Source organism: Hypanus sabinus, chromosome 4 (assembly GCF_030144855.1).
Source record: "Hypanus sabinus isolate sHypSab1 chromosome 4, sHypSab1.hap1, whole genome shotgun sequence".
In the NCBI taxonomy this organism is placed as follows: Eukaryota; Metazoa; Chordata; class Chondrichthyes; order Myliobatiformes; family Dasyatidae; genus Hypanus; species Hypanus sabinus.
The window spans coordinates 108,910,881-108,936,873 of NC_082709.1; the positions used below are offsets into that span (position 1 = coordinate 108,910,881).

Here is a 25,993-nt window from a genome sequence, read left to right on the forward strand (position 1 = left end):
CATAAATTGTTATAGAGTTAACAGTCTTTTTTTACACCTTTCAATTACTTCCATAAAACTTGGGCTAATTTGGGTAACTGCTTAATTGGTCTAAAATGTACTGGTTCCAATGTGTCCCAATTAACTAAAATTCACTGTACTGCAATTGTAAAAAATCTGAAGTAAAATAATATGCTGAAAATAAACAGCAGGTCAGGTAGGATCCATGGGGAGAGAGGAAAAACTGAATGAACATTATGGGCTGGTGTACTTTCACTAAAGAACTTGGCCTGTTCTGATCCAATTGGTCTGAAATATTTGAGTCAGATGCTGAGCCCTGAGGGATGCAATCCCTCTAGTTTTGAGATGACATAACTTCATTGGAGTAGAGTTGGACGCTGAAGGAAGAAGTCCAAGTATGAGGGGATGGAGAATTAAAGTAGCAGGCAACTGGAAGCTCAGGGTTATCCATGCAAAATGAAAGGAGGGAAGTGTCACTCAATCTGCATTTGGTTTTTCCAACGCAGAGGAGACCATATCATAAGCACCAAATGCAGTACGCTGAATTAGCAGAGCAGAAGTAAGTGTGGTACACTTAACTGGAGGTTGTAAAAGTGAATACAATACATTAAATTGGAAATAATAATTGATCTCTCTTTCTTGTGTCTTGGCTGTGCCAAACCATTTTTCTGCCTAGTCCTATTGACCTGCACCTGGAGCATATCCCTCCATACCCCTCTCCAATGTACCTGTCCAAGTTTTTCTTAAATGTTAAAAGTGAGCCTGCATTTACAATTTCATCTGGCAGTTCATTCCACACTCCCACCTCTCCCTGAGTGAAGAAGCCCCCCCCCCCCCCGCAATGTTCCCTTTAAACTTTTCCCCTTCACCCTTAACCCATGTTCTCTGGTTTTTTTCTCCCCTAGCCTCAGTGGAAAAAGGCTGCTTGCATTCACTCTATCTATACCCATCATAATTTTCTATACATCTATCAAATCTCCCCTTATTCTTCTACGCTCCAGGGAATAAAGTCCTAACCTATTTAACCTTTCTCTGTAACTCAGTTTCTCAAGTCCCGGCAACGTCCTTGTAAACCTTCTCTGCACTTGTTCAACCTTATTAATATCCTTCCTGTAATTTGGTGACCAAAACTGCACACAGTACTCCAAATTCGGCCTCACCAATACCTTATACAACCTCACCATAACTTTCTAACTCTTATACTCAATACTTTTGAGTTATAAAGGCCGATGTACCAAAAGCTCTCTTTACTACCCTATCTATCTGTGACTCCACTTTTAGGGAATTTTGTATCTGTATTCCCTGATCCCTCTGCTCTACTGCACTCCTCAGTGTCCTACCATTTACTTTGTATGTTCTACCTTGGTTTGTCCTTCCAAAGTGCAATACCTCACACTTGTCTGTATTAAACTCCATCTGCCATTTTTCAGCCCATTTTTTTTTCAGCTGGTCCACATCCCTCTGCAAGCTTTGAAAACCTTCCTCACTGTCTGCTACGGTTTCAATCTTTGTCTCATCAGCAATGTAACGTTCTCCTTCACGTGTAACGGAACGCCGAATTCAACGTCGAGATAAACCACAGTCAATGAGACCAGATCGCAGTAAGAATAACCATTTACTGTTCACTCTTCACATTAACATATGGTGAAAAAGCGTTGCTCTCACTGTGATTTCTCATGCCTGCAAAACAACTTCTGCTCAGGTGTGCCTCGTGGTGAGCCCCCACCCTCGCGCTAATTTCAAACCGGTACTTTCCCACAAGACGCGGCGAAACCGGATGTGACGTCATCGCATGCCGATATATTTTACATGCAATGAATATACTTTAAACACTTCTAATTCTAACTAGAAAATACTATCGAATGAATTACTAAGCAAAAATATTATAAACTAAATAACTGTCGTAAAGACAGCACAAGCAAATTTGCTGATCCAATTTGCCACATTATCGTCCAGATCATTGATACAGATGACAAATAAGAATGGACCCAGCACTGATCCCTGTGGAACACTACTAGTCACAGGCCTCCACTCAGAGAAGCAATCCTCCACTACCACCCTCTGACTTCTCCCATTGAGCTAATGTCTAATCCAATTTACTACCTCACTATGTATTCCTAGTGACTGAATCTTCCTAACTAACCTCCCATGTGGGACCTTGTCAAAGGCCTTACTGAAGTCCATGTAGACAACATCCATTGCCTTCCTTTTATCCACTTTCCTGGTAACCTCCTCAAAAAACTCTTAATAGATTTATTAAACATGACCTACCATGCACAAAACCGTGTTGACTCTCCCTAATAAGTCCCTGTCCATCCAAATACTTGTAGATCCTATCTCTTAGTACTCCTTCCAATAATTTACCTACTACAGACGTCAAATTTACTGGCCTATAATTTCCCAGATTACTTCTTGAGCCTTTTTTAAACAATTGAACAACATGAGCTATCCTCCAATCCCCCGGCACCTCACCCGTAGACACCGACATTTTAAATATATCTGCCAGGGCCCCTGAAATTTCAACACTAGTCTCCTTCAGGGTCCAAGGGAATACCCTGTCAGGTCCTGGGGATTTATCTACTCTGGTTTGCCTCCATATAGCAAGTACCTCCTCCTTTTCAAACTGTATAGGTTCCATGACCTCACTACTTGCTTTCCTTATTTCCATTGACTTCCATGCCAGTTTCCTTAGTCAATACAGATGCAAAAGACCCATTTAAGATCTCCCCCATTTCTTTTAGTTCCATACATAGCCGACCACTCATAGCCGATCTTCAAGAGAATCAATTTTATCCCTTACTATACTTTTGCTCTTAATATACCTGTAGAAGCTCTTTGGATTATCCTTCACCTCGACTGCCAAAGCAACCTCCCGTCTTCTAGCCGTCCTGATTTCTTTCTTAAGTATTTTTTTGCACTTTTTATACTCCTCAAATACCTTAATTCCTCCGTTTCCTATACATGTCATACATCTCTCTCTTCTTCTTTATCTGAGTTCCAATATCCCTAGAGAATCAAGGTTCCTTATTCCTATTCACTTTGCCTTTAATCCTGACAGGAACTTACAAACTCTGCACTCTCAAAATTTCATCTTTGAAGGTCTCCCACTTACCAACAACATCCTTGCCAGAGAACAACCTGTCCCAGTCCATGCTTTTTAGATCAGTTCTCATTTCTTCAAATTTGGTCTTTTTCCAGTTTAGAACCTCAACCCGAGGACCAGATCTATCTTTATCCATGATCAAGTTGAAACTAATGGTGTTCTGATCGCTGGAACCAAAGTGTTCCCCTAAACACACTTCCGTCACCTGACCTAACTCGTTTCCTAATAGGAGATCTAATATTGCATCCTCTGTAGACGGTACCTCTATATATTGATTTAGAAAATTTTCCTGAACACATTTTACAAACTCTAACCCGTCTAGACCTTTAACAGTATGGGAGTCCCAATCAATATGTGGAAAATTAAAATCTCCTACTATCACAACTTTATGTATCCTGCAGTTGTCTGCTATCTCTGCAGATTTGCTTCTCCAATTCTCACTGACTATTGGGTGGTCTATAATACAACCCCATTAATGTGGTCATACCTTTCCTGTTTCTCAACTCCACCCATATGGCCTCAGTAGACAAGCCCTCTAATCTGTCCTGACTGAGCACTGCTGTAACATTTTCCCTGACTAGCAATACCAACCCCCCATCCCTCTGCCTCTCTCACGTCTGAAACATCAGAACCCTGGAACATTAAGCTACCAGTCCTGCCCCTCCTGTAGCCAAGTTTCACTAATGGCTACAATGTCATAATTCCACGTGTCAATCCATGCCCTCAGCTCATCAGCCTTCCCCACAATACTCCTCGCATTGAAATAGACACACCTCAGAAGATTATTACCACCACTCACAACCCTTCTATTTGTGACTTTGCATAAAACTTTAGTATCATTTAATTTCACCCCCGCTCCACTATCTACTCTGGCACTCTGGTTCCCAACCCCCTGCAAATCTAGTTTAACCCCCCCCCCCCCCCTCCATAGCACTAACAAACCACCCTGCAAGGATATTGGTCCCCCTGTAGTTCAGGTGTTACCCATCTCTTTTGTACAGGTCCCACCTGCCCCAGAAGAGGTCCCAATGATCCTGAAATCTGAAAGCCTGCCCCGTACACCAGTTCCTCAGCCATGTGTTCATCCTCCAGAGCATCCTACTCTTACCTTCACTGGCACGTGGCATAGGTAGCAATCCTGAGATTACCACACTGGAGGTCCTGCTTTTTAATTTCCTACCAAGCTCTCTGTACTCACTCTTCGGGACCTCCTCACTCTTTCTTCCTACGTCATTGGTACCGATGACATCTGGCTGATCACCCTCCCATTTCAGAATGCTGTGCATGCGATCAGAGACATCCCTGAGCCTGGCACCCAGGAGGCAGCAAACCATCCAGGAGTCTCTATTGCGACCACAGAACCTCCTGTCTGTACCTCTAACTATTGAGTCCCCTATCACTACTGCTCTCCTCTTCTTCCCCCCTCCCTTCTGCACTGCAGAACCAAACTCAGTGCCAGAGATCTGGCTTCTGCAGCTTGTCCCAGGTAAGTCATCCCCCCCAACAGTATCCAAATCGGTATACTTGTTGTTGAGGGGAATGGCCACAGGGGAGCCCTGCTCTGCCTGCCGTTTCCCTTTCCCTCACCTGACGGTAACCCAATTACCTGTGCCCTGCTCCTTTGGTGTAACTGCCTCCCTGAAACTACTATCTATAAACTTCTCATTCTCCCAGATGATCCGGAGGTCATTCTGCTCCTGCTCCAGTTCCCTAATGCAGTTTGTTAGGAGCTGCAGCTGGATGTATTTCTTGCAGGTGTCATTGTCAGGGACACCAGAGGTCTCCCTGACTTCCCACATCCTGCAAGAGGAGCATTCCAACATCATGCCTGGCATTCTCTCTACTCTAAACAAACAAGACAAAATTTACCGGAACCTACCCTCGCCTCTGCCTGTTGAGCCAAAGGTGTCCCACTCTGACAATGGCTGCTGTATACGGCGGTCTTTTTTTTCAAACCTTTGGCGCGCTACGTCACGCACCTGCTCAGTCTACTCTCTTTGCCCCGATCAGTTAAGAAAAAAATGGCTTCTCTCCGAGATGCCTTTACTTCTTCACTCTCTGCCTCTTGCTTTGATAGTTTCAGAGTGGGAGGTCTGACCTCCTGCTTGTCTCTGACTTCTCCATTTCAATGAACAGGTGCAGATATCAGGGACGAAAGAACAGGAAGCAGGGACCAGCTGGCAGTTCTCTGCAGAACCATGAGCTGAAGATGAGGGTTGACCAACCCAATGTTGTTTGGGCAGGATGTGAGTGATGCAAGTATAGCGAATTGAAGACAGGAACACATTGCTATGTCTGAGCACAGTCTCTGTTGTCTGACACAGTCGTAAAACCCTTGCCTCCAGCTCTACTGAACTGTACTGTCAGTCTGAAGTCTTCACGTTTCCCTGTGACCATGCAGATGCTCCAGTCTCTTCCCACATTCCGAAGGATGTGTACAGTTGGCCAGTTAATTAGCTCTTAGTATTGACATGAGTGATAGAATATGGGGATGGGCTTAGTAATTACAATTTCCCAATCCCAAACCTAATTATGCCTGAAAACAAAGAACGTTGCTTCATCAGAAACTTGTTTTTGTTTATGGTGGACCACTTGTAGCTGAACACAAATATAACTTCAGATTATCTGTATCACATAGGAACTTGGAGATGCAACAAATTAACTTTAACATGTACAAAAGCTGGATGAACTCAGCAGATCAGGCAGCATCCGTTGAAATGAGCAGTCAACGTCTCGGCCGGAAATGTTGACTGTTCATTTCAATGGATGCTGCCCGACCTGCTGAGTTCATCCAGCTTTTGTACGTGTTGATTTGACCACAGCATCTGCAGTGTACTTTGTGTTTAAGAAATTAACTTTTATTGAATATATAATGCATTTATTTAAATAATGGTGCAGACGTTTTGCAATAGTTTAACTAAGCTAAAAATACTTTGTTGACTATTTTCATTTGTACTCAGTGTCTGGGGCATCTTGATTAGGTGTCCAACAATAATCAGCCAGCATTGATGGATTCCAGTTGCCCTGAGACCATTTCTCCATGACTGCAATGTCCTGATGAAACCTCTCACCATGCTTGTCACTGTCAGCTCCAAGATTTACAGGGAGGAAGTCCGAATGGGAATGCCGAAAATGAATCTTCAGTTTCATGTTGCATTTCATGGTTTTGTATGTTTGAAACATATTGTAAACCAGCTGCATGTAGCTTGGTGTTCTGTAGTTGCCAAGAAAAATTTCAACAACATCCTTGAAAGTAATTTTCCCCAGTCCCACTAGAAGTTCTTTGAATTGTCAGTCATTGATTTGTGGACCAACAAAAATACCTCCTTTAATCTTGGCGTCAGTTATTCTGGGAAACATCTGTCTCAAATATTGAAACCTTTCATGGAAATTTTTGTCCCTGGTGACAGCAGATTCCTTGCATCTTGCACCCAGTAATTCTACCTTTGCCTTTGACAAACCCAAGTCTCTGACCAGATCACTTAACTCAGACTGAGTTATCAGATGAGGCTCACTCAATGCAAAAGGTTCAAAATCTGTATCAGTATCAGTGTTGTATTCTATTCCTGGCTTGTGCTTCATGGCATTTTCACCTGCCTCCTTTAGACTCCGTGTCTTGTTTTTCCTAAAACCTGTCCTGCCATGCAGCATCCACCTAGGCATGCCTGAACAAGATACAAAATGGGCAGCATTTTAATTTACTTGAATTATGAATTGCAATAACAAATATAGGCGATTTTTAAAAAACAGTGCATGATACTGAAATTTCATGGTGATCTTCATGATCAGCAGTCCAAAATTCATGAGATATACCCAAAAGTGATCAGGAAGCACAATCTTTGTTGTTCAGTGTTGTACTTAGTGTAGGATTAATGTTTATGTGAGTCCCTTTTAATGTGGCTTTGTTGAGCCTGTATCTGTGCTGAATGGTGAGATAAAGTGTTTGTATCCATGGTCTATGACTCTGTCTAAGAGAGCCACAGACTATTTCAGCATCTGTTGACCTTCTAGTGCACAAATAGTTTGCTACTTTGATTTATGTGATAACATTGCCTATGCTGCAAAATCAGTATATTGAATTTTTCTGGGGGCATGAGGCCACATGTGAGTTCATATTATTAGTTGATAATTCATTTTAGAAAGTCTCTATCAGCAGATGGAAAAAAAAGTCGTGCATTGGTAAATATTTGGCATTGTATATTTTAATGTAGTTGTATTTTATATGATGTACACATTAATATAAATGTTCATTTTACATAATACTGATTGTTCAGCTTAAGCATTTTTATTGCAAGCAGGCTTTCATTATTCCGTGGGTAATGCATGTACTGGGCCAGATTTTGACGGACCTGATCTGCTGCTTGTTATTGGAGTAGTTTATCATTTAGAGAACTCTAAGAACTATTAAAATGAAATATTATCAAATGAAAATGTTTAATTTTTTTGAATAATTATTATGAACAAAATAATAATATATTGGTTTGTCTCTCTAAATCTCAGTAAGTCCTGAATGTTTGCATTTCACAATGCTGAACTGCTGGCAAAATACAACACACCTTGACACAATATGTGCCACAGTGTTTTTTAAAATTTTGTTCTCTAGCCCTTTCTTGTCTGTCATCTTGCTAATGTGATAGTAATCAATAGTTTTATTTTTAAGAACACTGATTTCAGTTTTTGATTATGTCTTTGCTGGTCAGTGTGCTTTGGAAACAAAAGATGGAAAGCTTTGTCTCTATATAGTTGAGTATAATTGAGAATGGGACAGAACGTGATCACAAATGAAAGAGTATTTGATGACATTGACATTAGTATTGTAGTGTTATTATTCACTCTAAGCACAAAAATAATACATTTTAATAACGTAAATGAAGCTCTCTGAATAAAACTGCCTTATAATGTTGTTTAATTTGAATCTTGATGCTCAGTTTACACTACTTTGCATCAGAAATTGGGTCTATTGTGTAGCATTGGTATTCACCGTAAAGAATGCCATGTTAATGTGGTCTATGTTTAATTTGCACTCCCCACCATCATAAACATGAGTACACTACAACTGCACTACACTTACTCACCAAAGTGATCATGACAACACCTATCCAACCCATGACCTCTACCACCAAGAAAAAAGTCGGCGAGCATGTGAAAACACCATCCCAAACAGATTCCTTTCCAAGTCACATAACATTTTGATTTGGAAATACAGTATATTGTTATCCACTCAGTCTGTGCCTCTCATAATCTTATACACCTCTATCAATTTGTATCTCTTCCTCAATCACTCCAAAGAGAAAATCAGTAGCTCGCTCAACCTTTCCTGACAAAACATGTTTTCTAATCTCGGCAGCATTCTGGTAAATCTCTGCACCCTCTCTAGTTTCCACATCCTTCCAACCAGAGCTGAATGCAATGTTCCAGGTGTGATCTAAACAGAGTTTTACTGAGCTGCGACATTAGCTCCTGACTCTAGAACTCAACCCCCAATTAATGAAGGCCGACAAATCTGGTTCCTTCTTAAAAACCCTATCAACTTGTGCAGCAGCCTTGAAGGATCTGTGGACGTGAACCCCCAGATCCCTCTGATCCACACTGCTGAGAATCCTATCATTAACCTTGTACTCAACTCAGCCTTCAAGTTCAACCTACCAAAGCAAACCATTTTGCAGTTTTCCAGGATGAACACCATTTGCCACTTTCTCAGCCCTGCTCTGCAATGTCTCTATGACCCTGTACACTATCTACAACATCATCACCTTTTGTCTCATCTGCCAATTTACTAATTCACCCTTCATCATTCTAGTCATTTATAACAATTACAAAGAGCAGGGGTCCTTGCGGAGTACCACTGGTCACCGATCTCCAGGTCGAATATGCTCCATCTAATACCACCATCTGCCATCTGTGGGCTAGCTAATTTCGAATCCACATTGCCAAGTTTCCATGAATCCCATGCCTCATCACTTTCTTGACTAACCTTCAATTGGGGATCTTTGGCAAATGTCTTACTAAAATCCATATACAAACCCCATTTCCAGAAAAGTTGGGATATTTTCCAAAATGCAATAAAAACCAAAATCTGTGATACGTTAATTCACATGAACCTTTATTTAACTGACAAAAGTACAAAGAAAAGATTTTCAATAGCTTTACTGACCAACTTAATTGTATTTTGGAAATATACACAAATTTAGAATTTGATGGCTGCAACACACTCAACAAAAGTTGGGACAGAGTTAAAATAAAATTGAAAAGTGCACAGAATATTCAAGTAACACCGGTTTGGAAGACTCCACATTAATCAGGCTAATTGGTAGCAGGTGAGGTATCATGACTGGGTATAAAAGTAGCGTCCATCAAAGGCTCAGTCTTTGCAAGCAAGGATGGGTCGTGGCTCACCCCTTTGTGCCAAAATTCGTGAGAGAATTGTTAGTTCAAAAGGAAGATTTCCCAACACAAGATTGCAGAAAGTTTAGGTCTTTCAACATCTACAGTACATAATATTGGGAAAAGATTCAGAGAATTCAGAGACGTCTCAGTGTGTAAAGGGCAAGGTTGGAAACCACTGTTGAATGCGCGTGATCTTTGAGCCCTCAGGCGGCACCATCTAGAAACTGTCATGTTACTGTGACAATTATAGCCACCTGGGCTCGGGAGTACTTCGGAAAACCATTGTCACTTAACACAGTCCATCACTGCATCCAGAAATGCAACTTGAAACTGTATTATGCAAGGAGGAAGCCATATATCAACTCTGCAGAAACGCCAGCGAGTTCTCTGGGCCCGAGCTCATCTCAGATGGACCGTGTGCTGTGGTCAGATGAGTCCACATTTCAGCTAGTTTTCCGAAAAAATGGGCGTCGAGTTCTCCATGCCAAAGATGAAAACGACCATCCTGATTGTTATCAGCGAAAGGTACAAAAGCCAGCATCTGTGGTGGTATGTGTGTGCATCAGTGCCCACGGCATGGGTGAGTTGCATGTATGTGAAGGTACCATTGTCTCTGAGGCGTATATTAGGATTTTAAAGAGACATATGTTGCCATCAAGGCGACGTCTCTTCCCGGGACGTCCATGCTTATTTCAGCAGGACAAAGCCAGACCACATTCTGCACGGGCTACAACAGCCTGGCTTTGTAGACACAGAGTGCGTGTGCTTGACTGGCCTGCTGCCAGTCCAGGTCTATCTTCTATTGAAAATGTATGGCGCATCCTGAAGAGCAGAATCAGACAACGGAGACCACGGATTGTTGAGCAGCTGAAGTCTTATATCAAGCAATGATGGACAAAATTTCCAATTGCAAATCTACTACAATTAGTATCCTCAGTTCCAAAACGATTAAAAAGTGTTATTAAAAGGAAAGGTGATGTAACACAATGGTAAACATGCCTCTGTCCCAACTTTTGTTGAGTGTGTTGCAGCCATCAAATTCTAAATTTGTGTATATTTACAAAATACAATTAAGTTGGTCAGTAAAACTATTGAAAATCATTTCTTTGTACTTTTGTCAGTTAAATAAAGGTTCATGTGAATCAACATATCACAGATTTTTGTTTTTATTGCATTTTGGAAAATATCCCAACTTTTCTGGAATGGGCTTTGTACATAATAACATGTGAAATAGGAGGAGTAGGCCATCTGGCCTGTCGAGCCTGCTCCGCCATTCAATAAGATCATGGCTGATCTAGCCATGGACTCATCTCCACCTACCTGCCTTTTCCCCCATAGCCCTTAATTCCCCTACTATGCAAAAATCTATCCAACCTTGTCTTAAATATATTTGCTGAGGTAAACTCTGCTTCATTGTGCAGAGAATTCCACAGATGTACCATATTTTGGGAAAAGCAGTTCCTCCTCATCTCTGTCCTAATTATACTCCCCCAAATCTTGAGGGTATGTGCCCTAGTTCTAGTCTCACCTACCAGTGGAAACAACTTTCCTGCATCTAGCTTATCTCTCCCTTTCATTATTTTATATGTTTCTATAACATCTCCTCTCATTCTTCTAAATTCTAGCGAATACAGTCCCAGGTGACTCAACCTCTCCACGTGGTCTAATCCCCTCAACTCCGGAATCAACCTGGTGAACCTCCTCTGCACCGCCTCCAAAGCCAATATATATTCCTCACATTTACCAACATTAAATACTACATCCACTGTGAGTGTGTGTGTTTGTGTGTGTGTGTGTATGTGTGTGTGTGTGTGTGTGTGTGTATGTGTGTGTGTATATGTGTGTGTGTGTGTGTATATGTGTGTGTGTGTATATGTGTGTGTGTGTGTGTGTGTGTGTGTGTATGTGTGTGTGTGTGTGTGTGTGTGTATGTGTGTGTGTGTGTGTGTGTATGTGTGTGTGTGTGTGTGTGTGTGTGTGTGTGTGTGTGTGTATGTGTGTGTGTGTGTGTGTGTGTGTGTGTGTGTGTGTGTGTATGTGTGTATGTGTGTGTTTATTAATTTGTTTTGTCTGTGCCTTGAAAAAGTCAGTGATACCCGTGAGGTATGACCGGCCCCTCATAAAGCCATATTGACTGTCCCTAATAAGAATACACTTCTCCAAATGCTTGTAGATCCTTTCCCTAAGAATTCTTTCTGTTAGTTTGTCACTATGGACATAATACTATATGGCCTATAATTTTATATTACTCTTCTTGAACAAAGAAACGTTGGCCATCCACAAATCCTTTGGTACTACTCCTGTGGCTAGTGAGGAAACAAAGAACATCTTTATGCCCCATCAATCTCTTCCCTTGCTTTCCATAGTAACCTGGGTTATATCCCATCTGGTCCTAGGAACTTAGCTATCCGAATGTATTTCAAAAGCTCCAACACTGCTTCTTTCTTACCTCAACGTGCTCAAGGCATTAACTTCATGGCATGGATAGCGACTTAGCAAGGGAATTCACCACAACTTTAAGGAAACTAGGGATGATAAAATAAAATATCTTCTCTGTGAACCCATCCCCAAAGATTGAACAAAATGCAGTCTGCAGGACCCCAATCTATGTTCAGAAAATATAGGGATCATATTCCTGAAGGTTCAAATTATTTTTAGGCAGATTTGAGTCAGGTTATTTACAATAGATTCTATTTTATTGATAATAAACATAAATTTTTAAAGCTTTTAATTCAAAGCAACGCAACAGAATTTTGCATTTGTTAAATAATTGTGATCCATATTGCTAAATTTTATATTTGGAAATATTTTCCTTCTCTTTTATACACAATAGACAATAGGTGCAGAAGTAGACCATTCGGCCCCTCGAGTCTGCACCGCCATTCTAAGATCATGGCTGATCATTCACTATCAATACCCAGTCCCTGCCTTGTCCCCATATCCCTTGATTCCCCTATCCATCAGATATCTATCCAGCTCCTTCTTGAAAGCATCCAGAGAATTGGCCTCCACCGTCTTCCGAGGCAGTGCATTCCACACCTCCACAACTCTCTGGGAGAAGAAGCTCTTCCTCAACTCTGTTTTAAATAACTGACCTCTTATTCTCAATCCATGCCCTCTGGTACTGGACTCTCCCAACATCTGGAACATATTTCCTGCCTCAATCCTATCAAATCCTTTAATTATCTTAAATGTTTCAATCAGATCCCCTCTCAATCTTCTCAATTCCAGCGTGTACAAGCCCAATCTCTCCAATCTCTCTGCATAAGACAGCCCTGCCATCCCAGGAATCAACCTAGTGAATCTACGCTGCACTTCCTCAATTGCCAGAATGTCCTTCCTTAAACCTGGAGACCAAAACTGTACACAATATTCCAGGTGTGGTCTCACCAGGGCCCTGTACAAATGCAAAAGAACATCCTTGCTCTTGTACTCAATTCCCCTTGTAATAAAGGCCAACATTCCATTTGCCCTCTTCACTGCCTGTTGCACTTGCTCATTCACCTTTATTGACTGATGAACTAGGACTCCTAGGTCTCTTTGCATTTCTCCCTTACCTAACTCTACACCGTTCAGACAATACTCTGCCCTCTTGTTCCTGCTTCCAAAGTGGATAACCACATTTATTCACATTGAATGACATCTGCCAAGTATCTGCCCACTCACCCAGCCTATCCAAGTCTCCCTGTATTCTCCTAACGTCCTCTTCGCATGTCACACTGCCACCCAGTTTAATATCGTCAGCAAACTTGCTGATACAGTTTTCAATGCCCTCATCTAAATCGTTGACATAAATCATAAAGAGCTGTGGTTCCAATACAGAGCCCTGTGGTACCCCACTAGTCACCTCCAGCCAGTCCGAGAAACACCCATTCACTGCTACCCTTTGCTTTCTATCTGCCAACCAGTTTTCTATCCATGTTGAAACCCTGCCCCCAATGCCATGAGCTCTGATTTTACTCACCAATCTCCTATGTGGCACCTTATCGAATGCCTTCTGAAAATCTAGGTACACTATATCCACTGGCTTACCCTCGTCTAACATCCTTGTTACACCCTCAAAAAACTCCAACAGATTAGTCAAGCATGATTTGCCCTTGGTAAATCCATGCTGGCTCGGCCTAATCCTATTACTGCCATCAAGATGTGCCACTATTTCGTCCTTAATAATGGACTCAAGCATCTTCCCCACGACTGACGTTAGGCTAACAGGGCGATAGTTCTCCGTTTTCTCCTTCCCTCCCTTCTTGAAAAGTGGGATAACATTAGCCACTCTCCAATCTTCAGGAACTGATCCTGAATCTAAGGAACATTGGAAAATGATTACCAATGCATCCGCAATTTCCTGAGCCACCTCTTTTAGTACCCTCGGATGCAGACCATCTGGACCCGGGGATTTATTAGCCTTCAGTCCTACCAGTCTACTCATCACAGTTTCTTTCTTAATGTCAATCTGTCTCAATTCCTCTGATATCTTATGACCCTGGGCCATCCATACATCTGGGAGATTGCTTGTGTCCTCCCTGGTGAAGACAGATCTAAAGTATGCATTAAATTCTGTTGCCATTTCCCTGTTTCCCATAACAATTTCTCCCAATTCATTCTTCAAGGGGCCAACATTGTTCTTTACTATCTTCTTTCTCTTCACATAGCTAAAAAAGCTTTTGCTATCCCCTTTTATATTCCTGGCTAGACTGAGCTCATACCTGATTTTTTCTCTCCGTGTTGCTTTTTTAGTTAAGATCTGCTGTTCCTTAAAACTTTCCCAATCATCTGTATTCCCACTCATCTTAGCCCTGTCATACTTCTTTTTCTTTAATGCTATACAATCTCTGACTTCCTTTGTCAACCACTGTGGCCCCTTCCCCCTCTTTGAATCCTTCCTTCTCATTGGAATGAACTGCATTTGCATCTTTTGTATTATGCCCAAGAATATCTGCCACTGCTGATCCACTGTCTTTCCTGCCAGGGCGTCCGCCCATTTAACTTTGGCCAGCTCTTCCCTCATGGCTCCGTAGTCTCCTTTATTTAATTGCAACACTGACACCTCTGATCTGCCCCTATCCCTCTCAAATTGTAGATAAATTTTAGAATTGTTTTCTTGTGCATTTTTTCTACCATAGGATAATATTACAGAAGTTTGTTTTTATCTTGTATAGGACAGTCAGAAGACAAATCTGATGGCGGCAATGGTAAGTGTCGTTTGTTGTAATGAACATTTCCTCATATTTCACTGTCAGAATCCAGCAAAGCCAAAGACGAGTTAATTTGGTACAGTATATTCATATGTGCTTTCTGGCCATTTTTTATACCTATGTCATTTTGCTAATTAAGATATAAATAAGAACTGTAGAAGATGATCAACATTATGGTAATAGATTCATAAAATTCGACATGCAGCTCTTATTTGTAAAAAGAAATCTTCAATAGACCAGTTGGATAGCCACAGACAATTCACTTTGTGATCTCTGTAGAGACAAAGGACGGTGAAATTTGCTGGAATGACACTGGTGATTAGCTTTAGTCTCATTAAAGACTTATAGTAGACTGCTTGCCTAGTAGCTTGTTTGTAACAAGATGGTCAGTTGTGTCTAGTGGGATCTTGCCATTCGTAAGGCATAATGGTAATCTGTTGTTGGAACATGAGAAATTAAAGCTTGTGATGGGTATTTAACTTTTGCTACTTGCTTAAATTCTCTATTAAGCTGAGTTCCAATCTACTACATAACTTGACTTGCTGCAGGTGTTCTCTAGCTTGGGGATTTTGAACTGACTTTTATTTATAATTCTAACAGTGACACTTGAGCATATGGATTAAAACTGGATCCAGAAAAGTGTTTCATTTATATAAAGCGTTATTGTATCAACATTTTCAAAATGCGTCATATTCCAAGAATTTATTTTGAAAAGGCCAACTCAAGTTATTTTATTAACCCTGATTTTGGAAAGCAAAGCAGATAATTTCATTTGTTTAATGATCAATGAGGAACAGACGTTGAAAGAAATTTTACCCATCTGGCTGTGGGACAGTGGACTTGCATTGTTTTGCTCTGACACGGTATCAGAAGTAGATGTAAAGTGCTTACTTTATATTTCCTTCTTCATACTTGCATTGTCCAAACATCCTCTTCTTGTAAAGGTTCTGATAGAGGCTTAGACCTGAAATATTGCATCTGTTTCTCCACTCACACCTGCTCCCTCACCTCAGCATTTTCACCATTTTCTTCTTTTGTTTTATTTTATCTAATCTTACCCTTTTAACTATAGTCACCATTGGGTTATTGATCGCCTCAGGCTGAGTAACTTTAAGTCAAGGCATTTTACAGATGCTGTACCAAAAAATCACCCTTAAATCACCATAGTAAAATTTAATTCGAGTTGATAGACTTCAACAATTAAATTGATCCATGACACACCAGAATGGCAATCTGGAATTTTAGAAACATGAATTTCTATTCTCAGTCATCACTAACTGTGTAGTTCCAGCCTTCCAATCCTACACCTGCTGGCATTCAGGCTTGCAAGCTTTTGCCCCCATTAATCTTCATTCTGACATGTGTTCATGCTCCCTGAATTTCTCTGCCCTCTCATGTTCTCTCTCCTCAACCTTCCTTGATGCTTTCTTGCCTGGTCTTCGAATTTCTATCTCCTGTGTCCCTGATGCACTTCCCCTACTATTGACCCCTTTTCCCTTTCTCTTGTGGTATCTGTCTCCTATGCTGTAAATAATCCTTCTGACTCTGAATTTGTATGTTCAAATTCCTTGACTTTGTCTCTGTTACCCTTGCTCATCTGTGTTTTTTTCTTTTTTAGTGATCCTTATTGGGCCACTTCTCCAGCTTGTGGTCCTTCCTGATGCTAAGTTACCACCTTATCAAACTTTCTTTTTCCCAGTTTTGACATTGATCCTGTTCCTCACTCAGTTAATGTCCTGTTTTTTGCTTTCGCTGCTCACGTGGTACTTTAAGCCCTCTTGCCATCACCTCCAGCCCCATTTCAGTAACAGCCTCGTATTCCCTCGGATCCCTACCTATGTGGATGGGATAAGAATGGATCGGAATCTTTAGTCTTTTGTTATTTTAATTCTTCTTACCTCCCAATTCATTACTAATCTTCCCATTTGTTCCCTTCTTCCCAGTCCCATTTCCCTGCATATTGTTACTGCATATTTTTAATACAAAAAGTGAAAAACAGGTCAGCCAGCGTCTATGGAGATAAAAATAAATATCAGCATTTCAGATCACTGACCTTTCACTATATTCCTCTATTTTTCCAATGCTGATGAAAGCTACTTTTGTTAGATTAACTGTTTCTCATTCTATGTATACTACCTGACCTACTGAGTAAGAGGCAATGCGCTTTTAAACATGCATTAAATGGAATAATGCCAAAAGAAGTGAATAAGCAGGGACCTAGGCCATAATCACAGACACATTGAGAGTAGGGGAGATTCAAACAAGAGGACATGAGTTGAGAATTAAGGGGTGAAAGTTTAGAGGTAACATGAGGGAGAACTTCTTTACTCAGAGAGTGGTAGCTGTGTGGAACGAGCTTCCGGTAGAAGTGGTAGAGGCAGGTTCAATTTTGTCATTTTAAAAAAAATTAGATAGGTATATGGACAGGAAAGGAATGGAGGGTTATGGGCTGAGTGCAGGTCGATGGAACTAGGTGAGAGTAAGTGTTCAGCACGGACTAGAAGGGCCGAGATGGCCTGTTTCCCTGCTGTAATTGTTATATGGTTATACAAGAGGTATTGCAGATGCTGGAAATCTAGAGCCATAGGCCATGATATGTGGATGCATGATACCCATGTTTTGTACCATTTAAGTTGTAAGTGCACTTTTGTAGTCCAGTTTGCCCCCTGTGTGCCTTGGTGGTGCAGCGGGTAGTGCCAATGACAGCCAGAGGCATTCCTAACGTGGGAGCACTGTCTGTGTGAAGTTTGCACCTTCTCTCTGTGTCTGCATGGGTTCCTTTGGGTGCATTGGTTCCAACGTAACGTGCTAGTTGGCAGGTTAATTGGTAACTAAAAGTTATGCTTACACAAGTAGGGAGAAGAATAACAAAGACTCAAAAAATAAGCCAGGAAATTATAGGCCGGTAAGTTTGACATCGGTAGTAGGTAAATTATTGGAAGGAATACTAAGAGATAGGATCCACAAGTATTTGGATAAACAGGGACTTACTAGAAAAAGTCAGCATGGCTTTGTGGGTGGTAGGTCATGTTTAACCAATCTATTAGAGTTTTTTGAGGAAGTTACCAGGAAAGTGGATGAAGGGAAGGCAGTGGATGTTGTATACGTGGACTTCAGTAAGGCCTTTGACAAGGTCCCGCATGGGAGTTTAGTTAGGAAGATTCAGTCACTAGGTATACATGGAGAGGTAGTAATTTGGACTAGACATTGGCTCAATGGAAGAAGCCAGAGAGTGCTAGTGGAGGATTGCTTCTCTGAGTGGAGGTCTGTGACTAGTGGTGTGCCACAGGGATCAGTGCTGGGTCCATTGTTATTTGTCAACTATATCAACAATCTGGATGATAATGTGGTAAATTGGATCAGCAAATTTGCTGATGATACAAAGATTGGAGGTGTAGTGGACAGCGAGGAAGGTTTTGAAAGCTTGCAGAGGGATTTGGACCAGTTGGAGGAATGGGCTGAAAAATGGCAGATAGAGTTTAATACAGACAAGTGTGAGGTATTGCACTTCGGAAGGTCAAACCAAGGTAGAACATACAAGGTAAACGGTAGGACATTGAGGAGTGCAGTAGAACAGAGGGATCTGGGAGTACAGATACATAATTCCCTAAAAGCGGCATCACACGTAGATAGGGTAGTAAAGAGAGCTTTTGGTACATTGGCCTTTATAAATCAAAGTATTGAGTGTCCTTGTCAGTGTTTATGTTCCACCTCAGGCCAACATGAGTGAGGCCATTCGGCGGCTGGCTGATCATATTATGCGTTTAGAACAGGAACAAACAGATTCGCTGTTGATCATCCTAGGAGATTTCAACAGAGCTAAACTGAATCACAAACTCCCGAAATACAGACAACATGTTAACTGCCCCACCAGGGATAGTAACACTCTGGACCACTGTTATACTATCCTAAATAATGCTTACCGTTCTATTCCCCGTGCAGCCTTAGGACTCTCTGACCGCTGTCTGATCTACCTCATCCCAGTCTATAGGCAGAGATTTAAATCTGCTAAGCCTGTGGTGAGGACAGTGAAGAAGTGGACCATTGAGGCGAAACAGCAACTTCAGGACTGTTTTGACACCACTGACTGGGGTGTCTTTGAAGCTGTAGCCACCAATATACATGAAGTGACAGACACTGTGACATTCTACATCAGCTTTTGTGAGGATGCAAGTGTACCCACAAAAACTTTTCAGACCTTCGCCAACAATAAGCCATGGTTTACCCCCAAACTCAGACATCTTCGCCAAGCTAAGGAGGACGCCCACAGGAGTGGGAATAGGGCCCTGTACAGGCTGGCCAGAAATGCACTGACCAGAGAAATCAGAGTGGCCAAGCGGCTCTACTCTGAAAAGTTGAGGAATAATTTCTCAGCTAACGACTCATTGTCGGTGTGGAGAGGCCTGCAGGAGGTCACTGGCTACAGGAGACGCACTGCCCCCCCCGCTGAGGTTAACAAAGCTTTGGCTGACAACCTTAATACCTTTTACTGTAGATTTGAGAGGGTCCATCTTACACCTGTCCCTCCCTGCTCTTCGGTCTTCTTCCTGCCTTCCCTCGACCATCACTCACTGGCACTCATCCCCCAATCACTGCAATCCCCTCCCCACCATCTCTGCCCAGCCCCCCAGATCACAGCTTAGAATCAGCGAAGGAGAAGTATGTCGACTGTTCCAGCGACTTGACCCGAAAATCTCCAGGCTCAGATGGGGTCTCCCCCTCCTGTCTACGAGCCTGTGCTGATCAGCTGGCTCCCATCTTCACTCAGCTCTTTAATAGATCTCTGGAGCTGAGTGAGGTTCCGACTTTCTTCAAGCGCTCTACCATTATCCCGGTCCCCAAGAAACCCACCATCACAGGACTGAACGACTACAGACCTGTCGCACTGACATCTGTGGTCATGAAATCCTTTGAACGCTTGGTGTTGAACCACCAGAAGACCCTCACCAGCAGCCTGCTGGATCCCCCGCAGTTTGCCTACCGGGCAAATAGGTCAGTAGACGATGCAGTCAACCTGGGACTGCACTATATCCAGCAACATCTGGATCGTCCTGGGACCTATGCTCGGATGCTGTTTGTGGATTTCAGTTTGGCGTTTAACACCATCGTCCCTCATACCCTCTGCTCCAAATTGTCTCACTTCACTGTGTCACCTGACCTCTGCGATTGGATTTACAGCTTCCTGACCAACAGAAGTCAGCAGTTAAGGATGGGACAGGTCACCTCGGATACTCGAATCACCAATACCGGCGCCCTCCAGGGGTGTGTCCTCTCTCCACTGCTGTTCTCCCCCTACACCAATGACTGCACCTCCTCCAACCCCTATGTGAAGCTTTTGAAGTTTGCAGACGACACCACCATCATCAGATTCATCCAGAACAGTGATGAGTCTGCATATCGACAGCAGGTGGACCAACCGGCGCTCTGGTGCAGTCGGAACAATCTGGAGCTGAATACGCTCAAGACAATGGAGATGATAGTGGATTTCAGGAGACATCCCCCCGTTATGTCCCCCCTCACAGTCCTCGGCAGCCCTGTGTCCACCGTGGAGAACTTCAGGTTCCTGGGAACCACCATCTCTCAGGATCTGAAGTGGGAGCAGAACATCAGCTCCATCCTGAAGAAGGCCCAGCAGCGGATGTACTTCCTGCGGCTCTTGAGGAAATATGGTCTGCCTCAGGAATTGCTGCTGCAGTTCTATACTGCAGTCATTGAGTCTGTCCTGTGCACCTCCATCACTGTGTGGTTTGGAGCCGCCACCAAGCAGGATAGAACCAGACTACAGCGCACAGTGAGGACTGCCGAGCGCATCATTGGAGCCTCCCTGCCCTCTATTGTGGACCTGTACTCTTCCAGGTTGAAGAAGAGGGCGGGGAACATCATAAAGGACTCCTTCCATCCTGCGCATGGACTGTTTGAACTGCTTCCGTCTGGTAGGCGCTTCAGATCCCTCCAGACTAAGACTAATAGGCACTGGAGAAGATTTTTCCCTACTGCAGTCGCTTTGCTGAACAGTTGACTGCCGGTTAACTGTCGGCTAACTATTACTTGGATTGCACTACTTGTATGTATAATCTATACTTTCGTTTATATTTATCATTATTATTGTTATGAGCAGAGAGACAACATCTGCCGGAAGTAAATTCCTTGTATGTGCACAGGTACTTGGCGATTAAAGTCTGATTCTGATTCTGATTCTGATAAGAGTTGGAATGTAATGGTGAGGTTGTATAAGACGTTGGTGAGGCCAAATTTGGAGTATTGTGTGCAGTTTTGGTCACCTAATTACAGGAAGGATATTAATAAGGTTGCAAGAGTGCAGAGAAAGTTTACAAGGATGTTGCCGGGACTTGGGAAACTGAGTTACAGAGAAAGATTGAATAGGTTAGGACTTTATTCCCTGGAGCGTAGGAGAATGAGGGGAGATTTGATAGAGGTGTATAAAATTATGATGGGTATCGATAGAGTGAATGCAAGCAGGCTTTTTCCACTGAGGCTAGGGGAGAAAAAAACCAGAGGTCATGGGTTAAGGGTGAAGGGGGAAAAGTTTAAAGAGAACATTGGGGGGGCTTCTTCACACAGACAGTGTCAGATGAAGTGGTAAATGCGGGCTCACTTTTAACATTTAACAAAAACTTGGACAGGTACATGGATGAGAGGTGTATGGAGGGATATGACCCAGGGTCAGGTCAGTGGGACTAGGCAGAAAAATGGTTCAGCACAGTCAAGAAGGGCCAGAAGGCCTGTTTCTGTGCTGTGATGTTTTATGGTACTGTAAGTAGATGATAGGAGAGCCAAGGTAGAATTGATGAGTATGCATGTGTTAGAGGAAAATAAGTGGAGGAATAGGATTAATGAGATTGTTCTGGGAGCTGGCATTGACTGAATGAGCCAAGTGGCCTCTTCCAATGTCATAACAAAAAATGTTGTGAGTGCTAGAAAGACCTATGTAGCATCTGATGTATATATATTTAGGAAGGATGCAGAACTGACAGCTGGTGACATCAATCAGTACTTTGCCAAATAGACAATAGTGCTGGGGAATTCAATCTCAACCGGACAGTTTATGCAATGTCTTCAGTTCTTATGGTAACGAACGCCATGTGTGAAGCAGGAAGGGTCACACTCCTTCCCTAATCACTGTAAAATTTATGGAACATCAATTACCGACAATTTGTTGATAACTTATTTATGGAATAATAGTTGGATTTAGTTGTGGGTGAGTCTTTTCCCAGACCTCTGCAGTAAGTAGTTCAGAAGTACTTTGACACAAGTAATTCAACAGAATGCTGTTGCTCCCCGACGTAAGTGCTCTGGTGACCAGTCTACAAGGCATGAGAGAATGGAGGGATGGGCAAGGGTGCTCACTTCATCTCCCAAGGTTTACTAGAAAGTGTTAGTAAGGTTATGTCGATTGTTGTAGGCACAAAGCTGGTCTGGAACTATGTTGTAAGTAACTATTTATATTCTTGTACATTTGAATTGTTCTGGGTTAGTGCATTGGTGTAAGGGACAGGTACAACATCACTGTTATCGGCATGACACTACGTTAGAAAGTCTTGTATCCTGTCTTCACCAGGCATGTTCATTAATCCTGAGTCCCCCATTGAAAAGGTCATGGCTGATTTGACTCGAACATCAATTTCACGTTCCTTTCACCTCATTCCTTATCAAGAAACTATTGGCCTCTGCCTTAAAAATATTTTGAAACACTGCCCTCCACTGCACTTCGAGGAAGGATCATGCCAAAGATCATAATTCTGAGAGAGAAAAAAATAACTCAATGCTATCTTCAATTGTCAATTCTTATTTGGACTGTCATTCCTAGTTCCAGATTCCCACACATGAGGAAGCAGTTTCTCCACATTTCACAACTCACTATCTTAAATGTTTTATTTACTTCATCTGCCTCTAATTTTCAGTAAGTACAAGCAACATATCCAGAGACATCCAATTCCAGATATTAATTTTGCCTGTTAACCTCGTCTGAACCGCTTCCAATGGATTTGCATCCCTTCTTAAATAAGGATGACTAACACTGTATACAGTTCTCCAAATGTGATCTAAAGAATGCCCCACGTAACTGAAAAATAACCTCACTGCTTTTGTATTCATCTGCCCTAGAAATCACATTGTGTTGGTTTTCATCATGACCTGTTGTTCTGCATACTAGCCTTTTGTGAGTCATTAGACACCCAGATTTGTATTGCAGATATCACATTTTAATGCAGCAGTGTCTGCAACTCCAAGAGAATCTACTGCACTAATACTTAGTTGGCCTGTTACCATGCGTGAAATAATCATTGTCACCAGCCAAGCTAACAGACACATATTTTTATTTGCACTGATCGGTTCTGTCCTTTGAGCTTTTACAGCAGATTGGATGGAGATGAGTTTTTTCCTCTGAGAAACCCACATTCAGTGAGAAGGTTCCTGCCAGGCTCGGCCAGCTTGTGTTCATCTCGGGGAAAACAGCCTTTGGCCCCGCCACGTTTGTGTGGATGCTGTGTATGTACCACTAGTTACAAACCCACAATGAAAAATACCAGACAGTACACCCTATGTAATTAAATGATTGAACTTTATAAATCTTAATCTGAATATAGAGTTAGTAATGAACATTTTTTAAAAAGGGTCTAATTCAAGGAAAAGTCAAAAGTGCATGTTGGAGTTCACTCAGTCATCATTCTTCCACCATTGGTCTCCTCCGAGCGTCACCAACCTTCAGACCCTCAGATCCCAGTCCACTCCGTCCAGTGGTCCACACATGTCTTCATCTCCCTTTGACAAAGACCATGAGAAACCTCCTTCCAGATTCACAAGACAGAGCAACAATCTCTGATTGGCTAACATGCATACCATTGTCCTGTTATTTCCAGCCATAACCCAAACATTGCTACCACAGAGAAACCGTTACCTCAGCAGTGAACATGACAGAGAAGCCATTTCATTAGCCTCAGCAGTGAAACATTACAAAGAAGCCATTACATTAGCAGTGAATCCTTACAGCTAGAAACTGCAAGGATAAAATGAAACAGTGATGAGAGTTATATACCGGCCTGCAAACAGTAGCCATGGTGTAGGGTACAAATTACAATGGGAGATACAAAAGGCATGTAAAAAAGAGTAAAGTTATAATATTCATGGAGAATTTCAATATTCAGGTAGATTGGGAAAATCAGGTTGGCACAGGATCATAAGAGAAGGAATTTATAGAGTGCTTGTAACGTGGCTTGTTAGAGCAGCTTGTGGTTGAGCCCATTAGAGTTAAGGCAATTCTGGATCGGATGTTCTGTTGTGAACCAGATTTAACTAAACAACTTAAAGAACCATTAGGATGCATTGATCATAATATGATTGAATTCACTCTGCAGTTGAGAGGGAGAAGCTGAAATCAGATGTATCTGCATTACACTGAAGTAAAGCGAATTACAGAGGCATGAAAGAGGAGCTGGCCTAAGCCGGTTGGAGGGGGACACTAGGAGAGATATTTGGAAGGCACAAGATCACTTCATCCCACAGAAGGAGTATTCTAAAGAGGAGGGTGAGGCAACTGTGGTTACAAGCAAAAGGGAAAGGAATAATATAGCAAAAATTCTTGGGAAGCTAGAGAATTGGGAACTTTTTAAAAGCCAATAGAAGGCAACTAAAAAAGAAATAAGAAGGGAAAAGATGAAAAATGAAGATAAGCTAGCCAATAATATAAAAGAGGATGCAAGAAGTTTTTTCAGATATATAAAGAGAGGTGAGAGTGGATATTGACCACTGGAAAATGACGCTGGAGAGGTAGAAATGGGGGACAAAGAAATGTCAGATGGACTCAATAAGTATTTTACGTCGATATTCGCTGTGTAAGACACCAGCAGTATGCCAGAAATTCGAGAGTGTCAGGGGGCGGAAGTGAGTGTAATCGCTATTACTAAGGAGAAAGTGCTTGGAAAACTGAAAGATTTAAAGGTAGATAGGTCACCTGGAGCAGATGAGCTACACACCAGGGTTCTGAAAGAGATAGCTGAAGAGATTGTGGAAGCATTAGTAATGATCTTTCAAGAATCAGTAGATTCTGGAGTGATTCTGGAGGCCTGGAAAGTCACAAATCTCACTCCAATCTTTAAGAAGGGAGGAAGGCAAAAGACAGGAAATTATAGGCCCAGTTAGCCGACCTCAGTGGTTGGTAAGGTGTTAGAGTCCAATATTAAGGATAAAGTTTCAGGTATTTGGAGGCACAGAATAAAATAGGTCAGTCAGCATGGTTTTCTGAAATTCTTCATGTATGTAACAGAGAGGATAGACAAAGAAGAGTCAGTGGATGTTGTTTACTTGGATTTTCAGAAGATCTTTTACAAGCTGCTGCACATAAGACTGTCAAACGAGGCTCCTATTACAGGAAAGATACTAGCGTGGGTAGCAGATTGGCTGACTGGCAGGAGACAGTGGGAATAAAGGGGCCTTTTCAGGTTGGCTGCCAATGACTTGTGGTGTCCCGCAGGGGTTGGTGTTAGGACCACTTATTTTCACGTTATATGTCAATGACTTGGATGATGGAATTGATGCCTCTGTGGCCAGGTTTGTGGGCGATACAGAGATAGATGGAGGGGCAGGTGATGTTGAAGTAAAGAGACTGCAGACAGACTTACCCAGAATGGGCAAAGAAGTGGTAGATGGAACACACTTGGTCATGCACTTTGATAGAAGGAATAAAGGTGTAGACTATTTTCTAAATCGTCTATTTAAAAAAATAGGGAGCAAATTCAAAAATCAGAGGTACCAAAGTACTAGGGAATCCCAGTGCAGGATTCCCTAAAGGGTAAATTGCAGATTGATTCAATGGTGAAGAAGGCAAAAGCAATGTCAGCATTCATTTTGAGAGGACTAGAATATAAGAACAAGGATGTAATGCTGGAGGTTTTATAAAGCATTCATCAAACTGCACTTGGAGTGTTGTGAGCAGTTTTGAGCCTCTTAGAAAGGATGTGCTGGCATTGGAGAGGATCCAGAGGAGGTTCACAAGAATGATCCTAGGAATCAAAGGGTTAAACATATGATTAGTGTTTGATGGCTTTGGACCTGTACTCCCTGTAATTTAGAAAAATAAGGGGAGATTTTATTGAAACTTATCAAATAGTGTAAGGCCTAGATAGAGTGGATGTGGAGAAGATATTTTCTGTGGCGGGGCAGTCTAGGACCAGAGGCACGGCCTCAGAATAGAAGGACATTGCTTTAGAACAGAGATGAGAAGGAGATTCCACAACCAAGAGAAAATCTGCATTTGCTGGAAATCCGAGCAACACAGACAAAATGCTAGAGG

At 42.1% G+C, this 25,993-nt stretch overlaps 1 protein-coding gene across 2 annotated transcripts in view; it reads left to right on the top strand.

Moving 5' to 3' along the window:
* gtf2f2a (general transcription factor IIF, polypeptide 2a) overlaps positions 1 to 25,993 on the top strand; it is a 139,942-nt gene that overhangs the window by 52,927 nt on the left and 61,022 nt on the right. The window contains exon 5 of one of the 2 annotated variants that reach the window (XM_059967843.1): positions 14,650 to 14,682. The exons of the other annotated variant lie outside the window; for it this stretch is intronic. Within the exon in view, the coding sequence (XP_059823826.1) occupies positions 14,650 to 14,682 (33 nt within the window). The remainder of the gene's footprint in view (positions 1 to 14,649; positions 14,683 to 25,993) is intronic. 2 annotated transcript variants of the gene reach the window in all.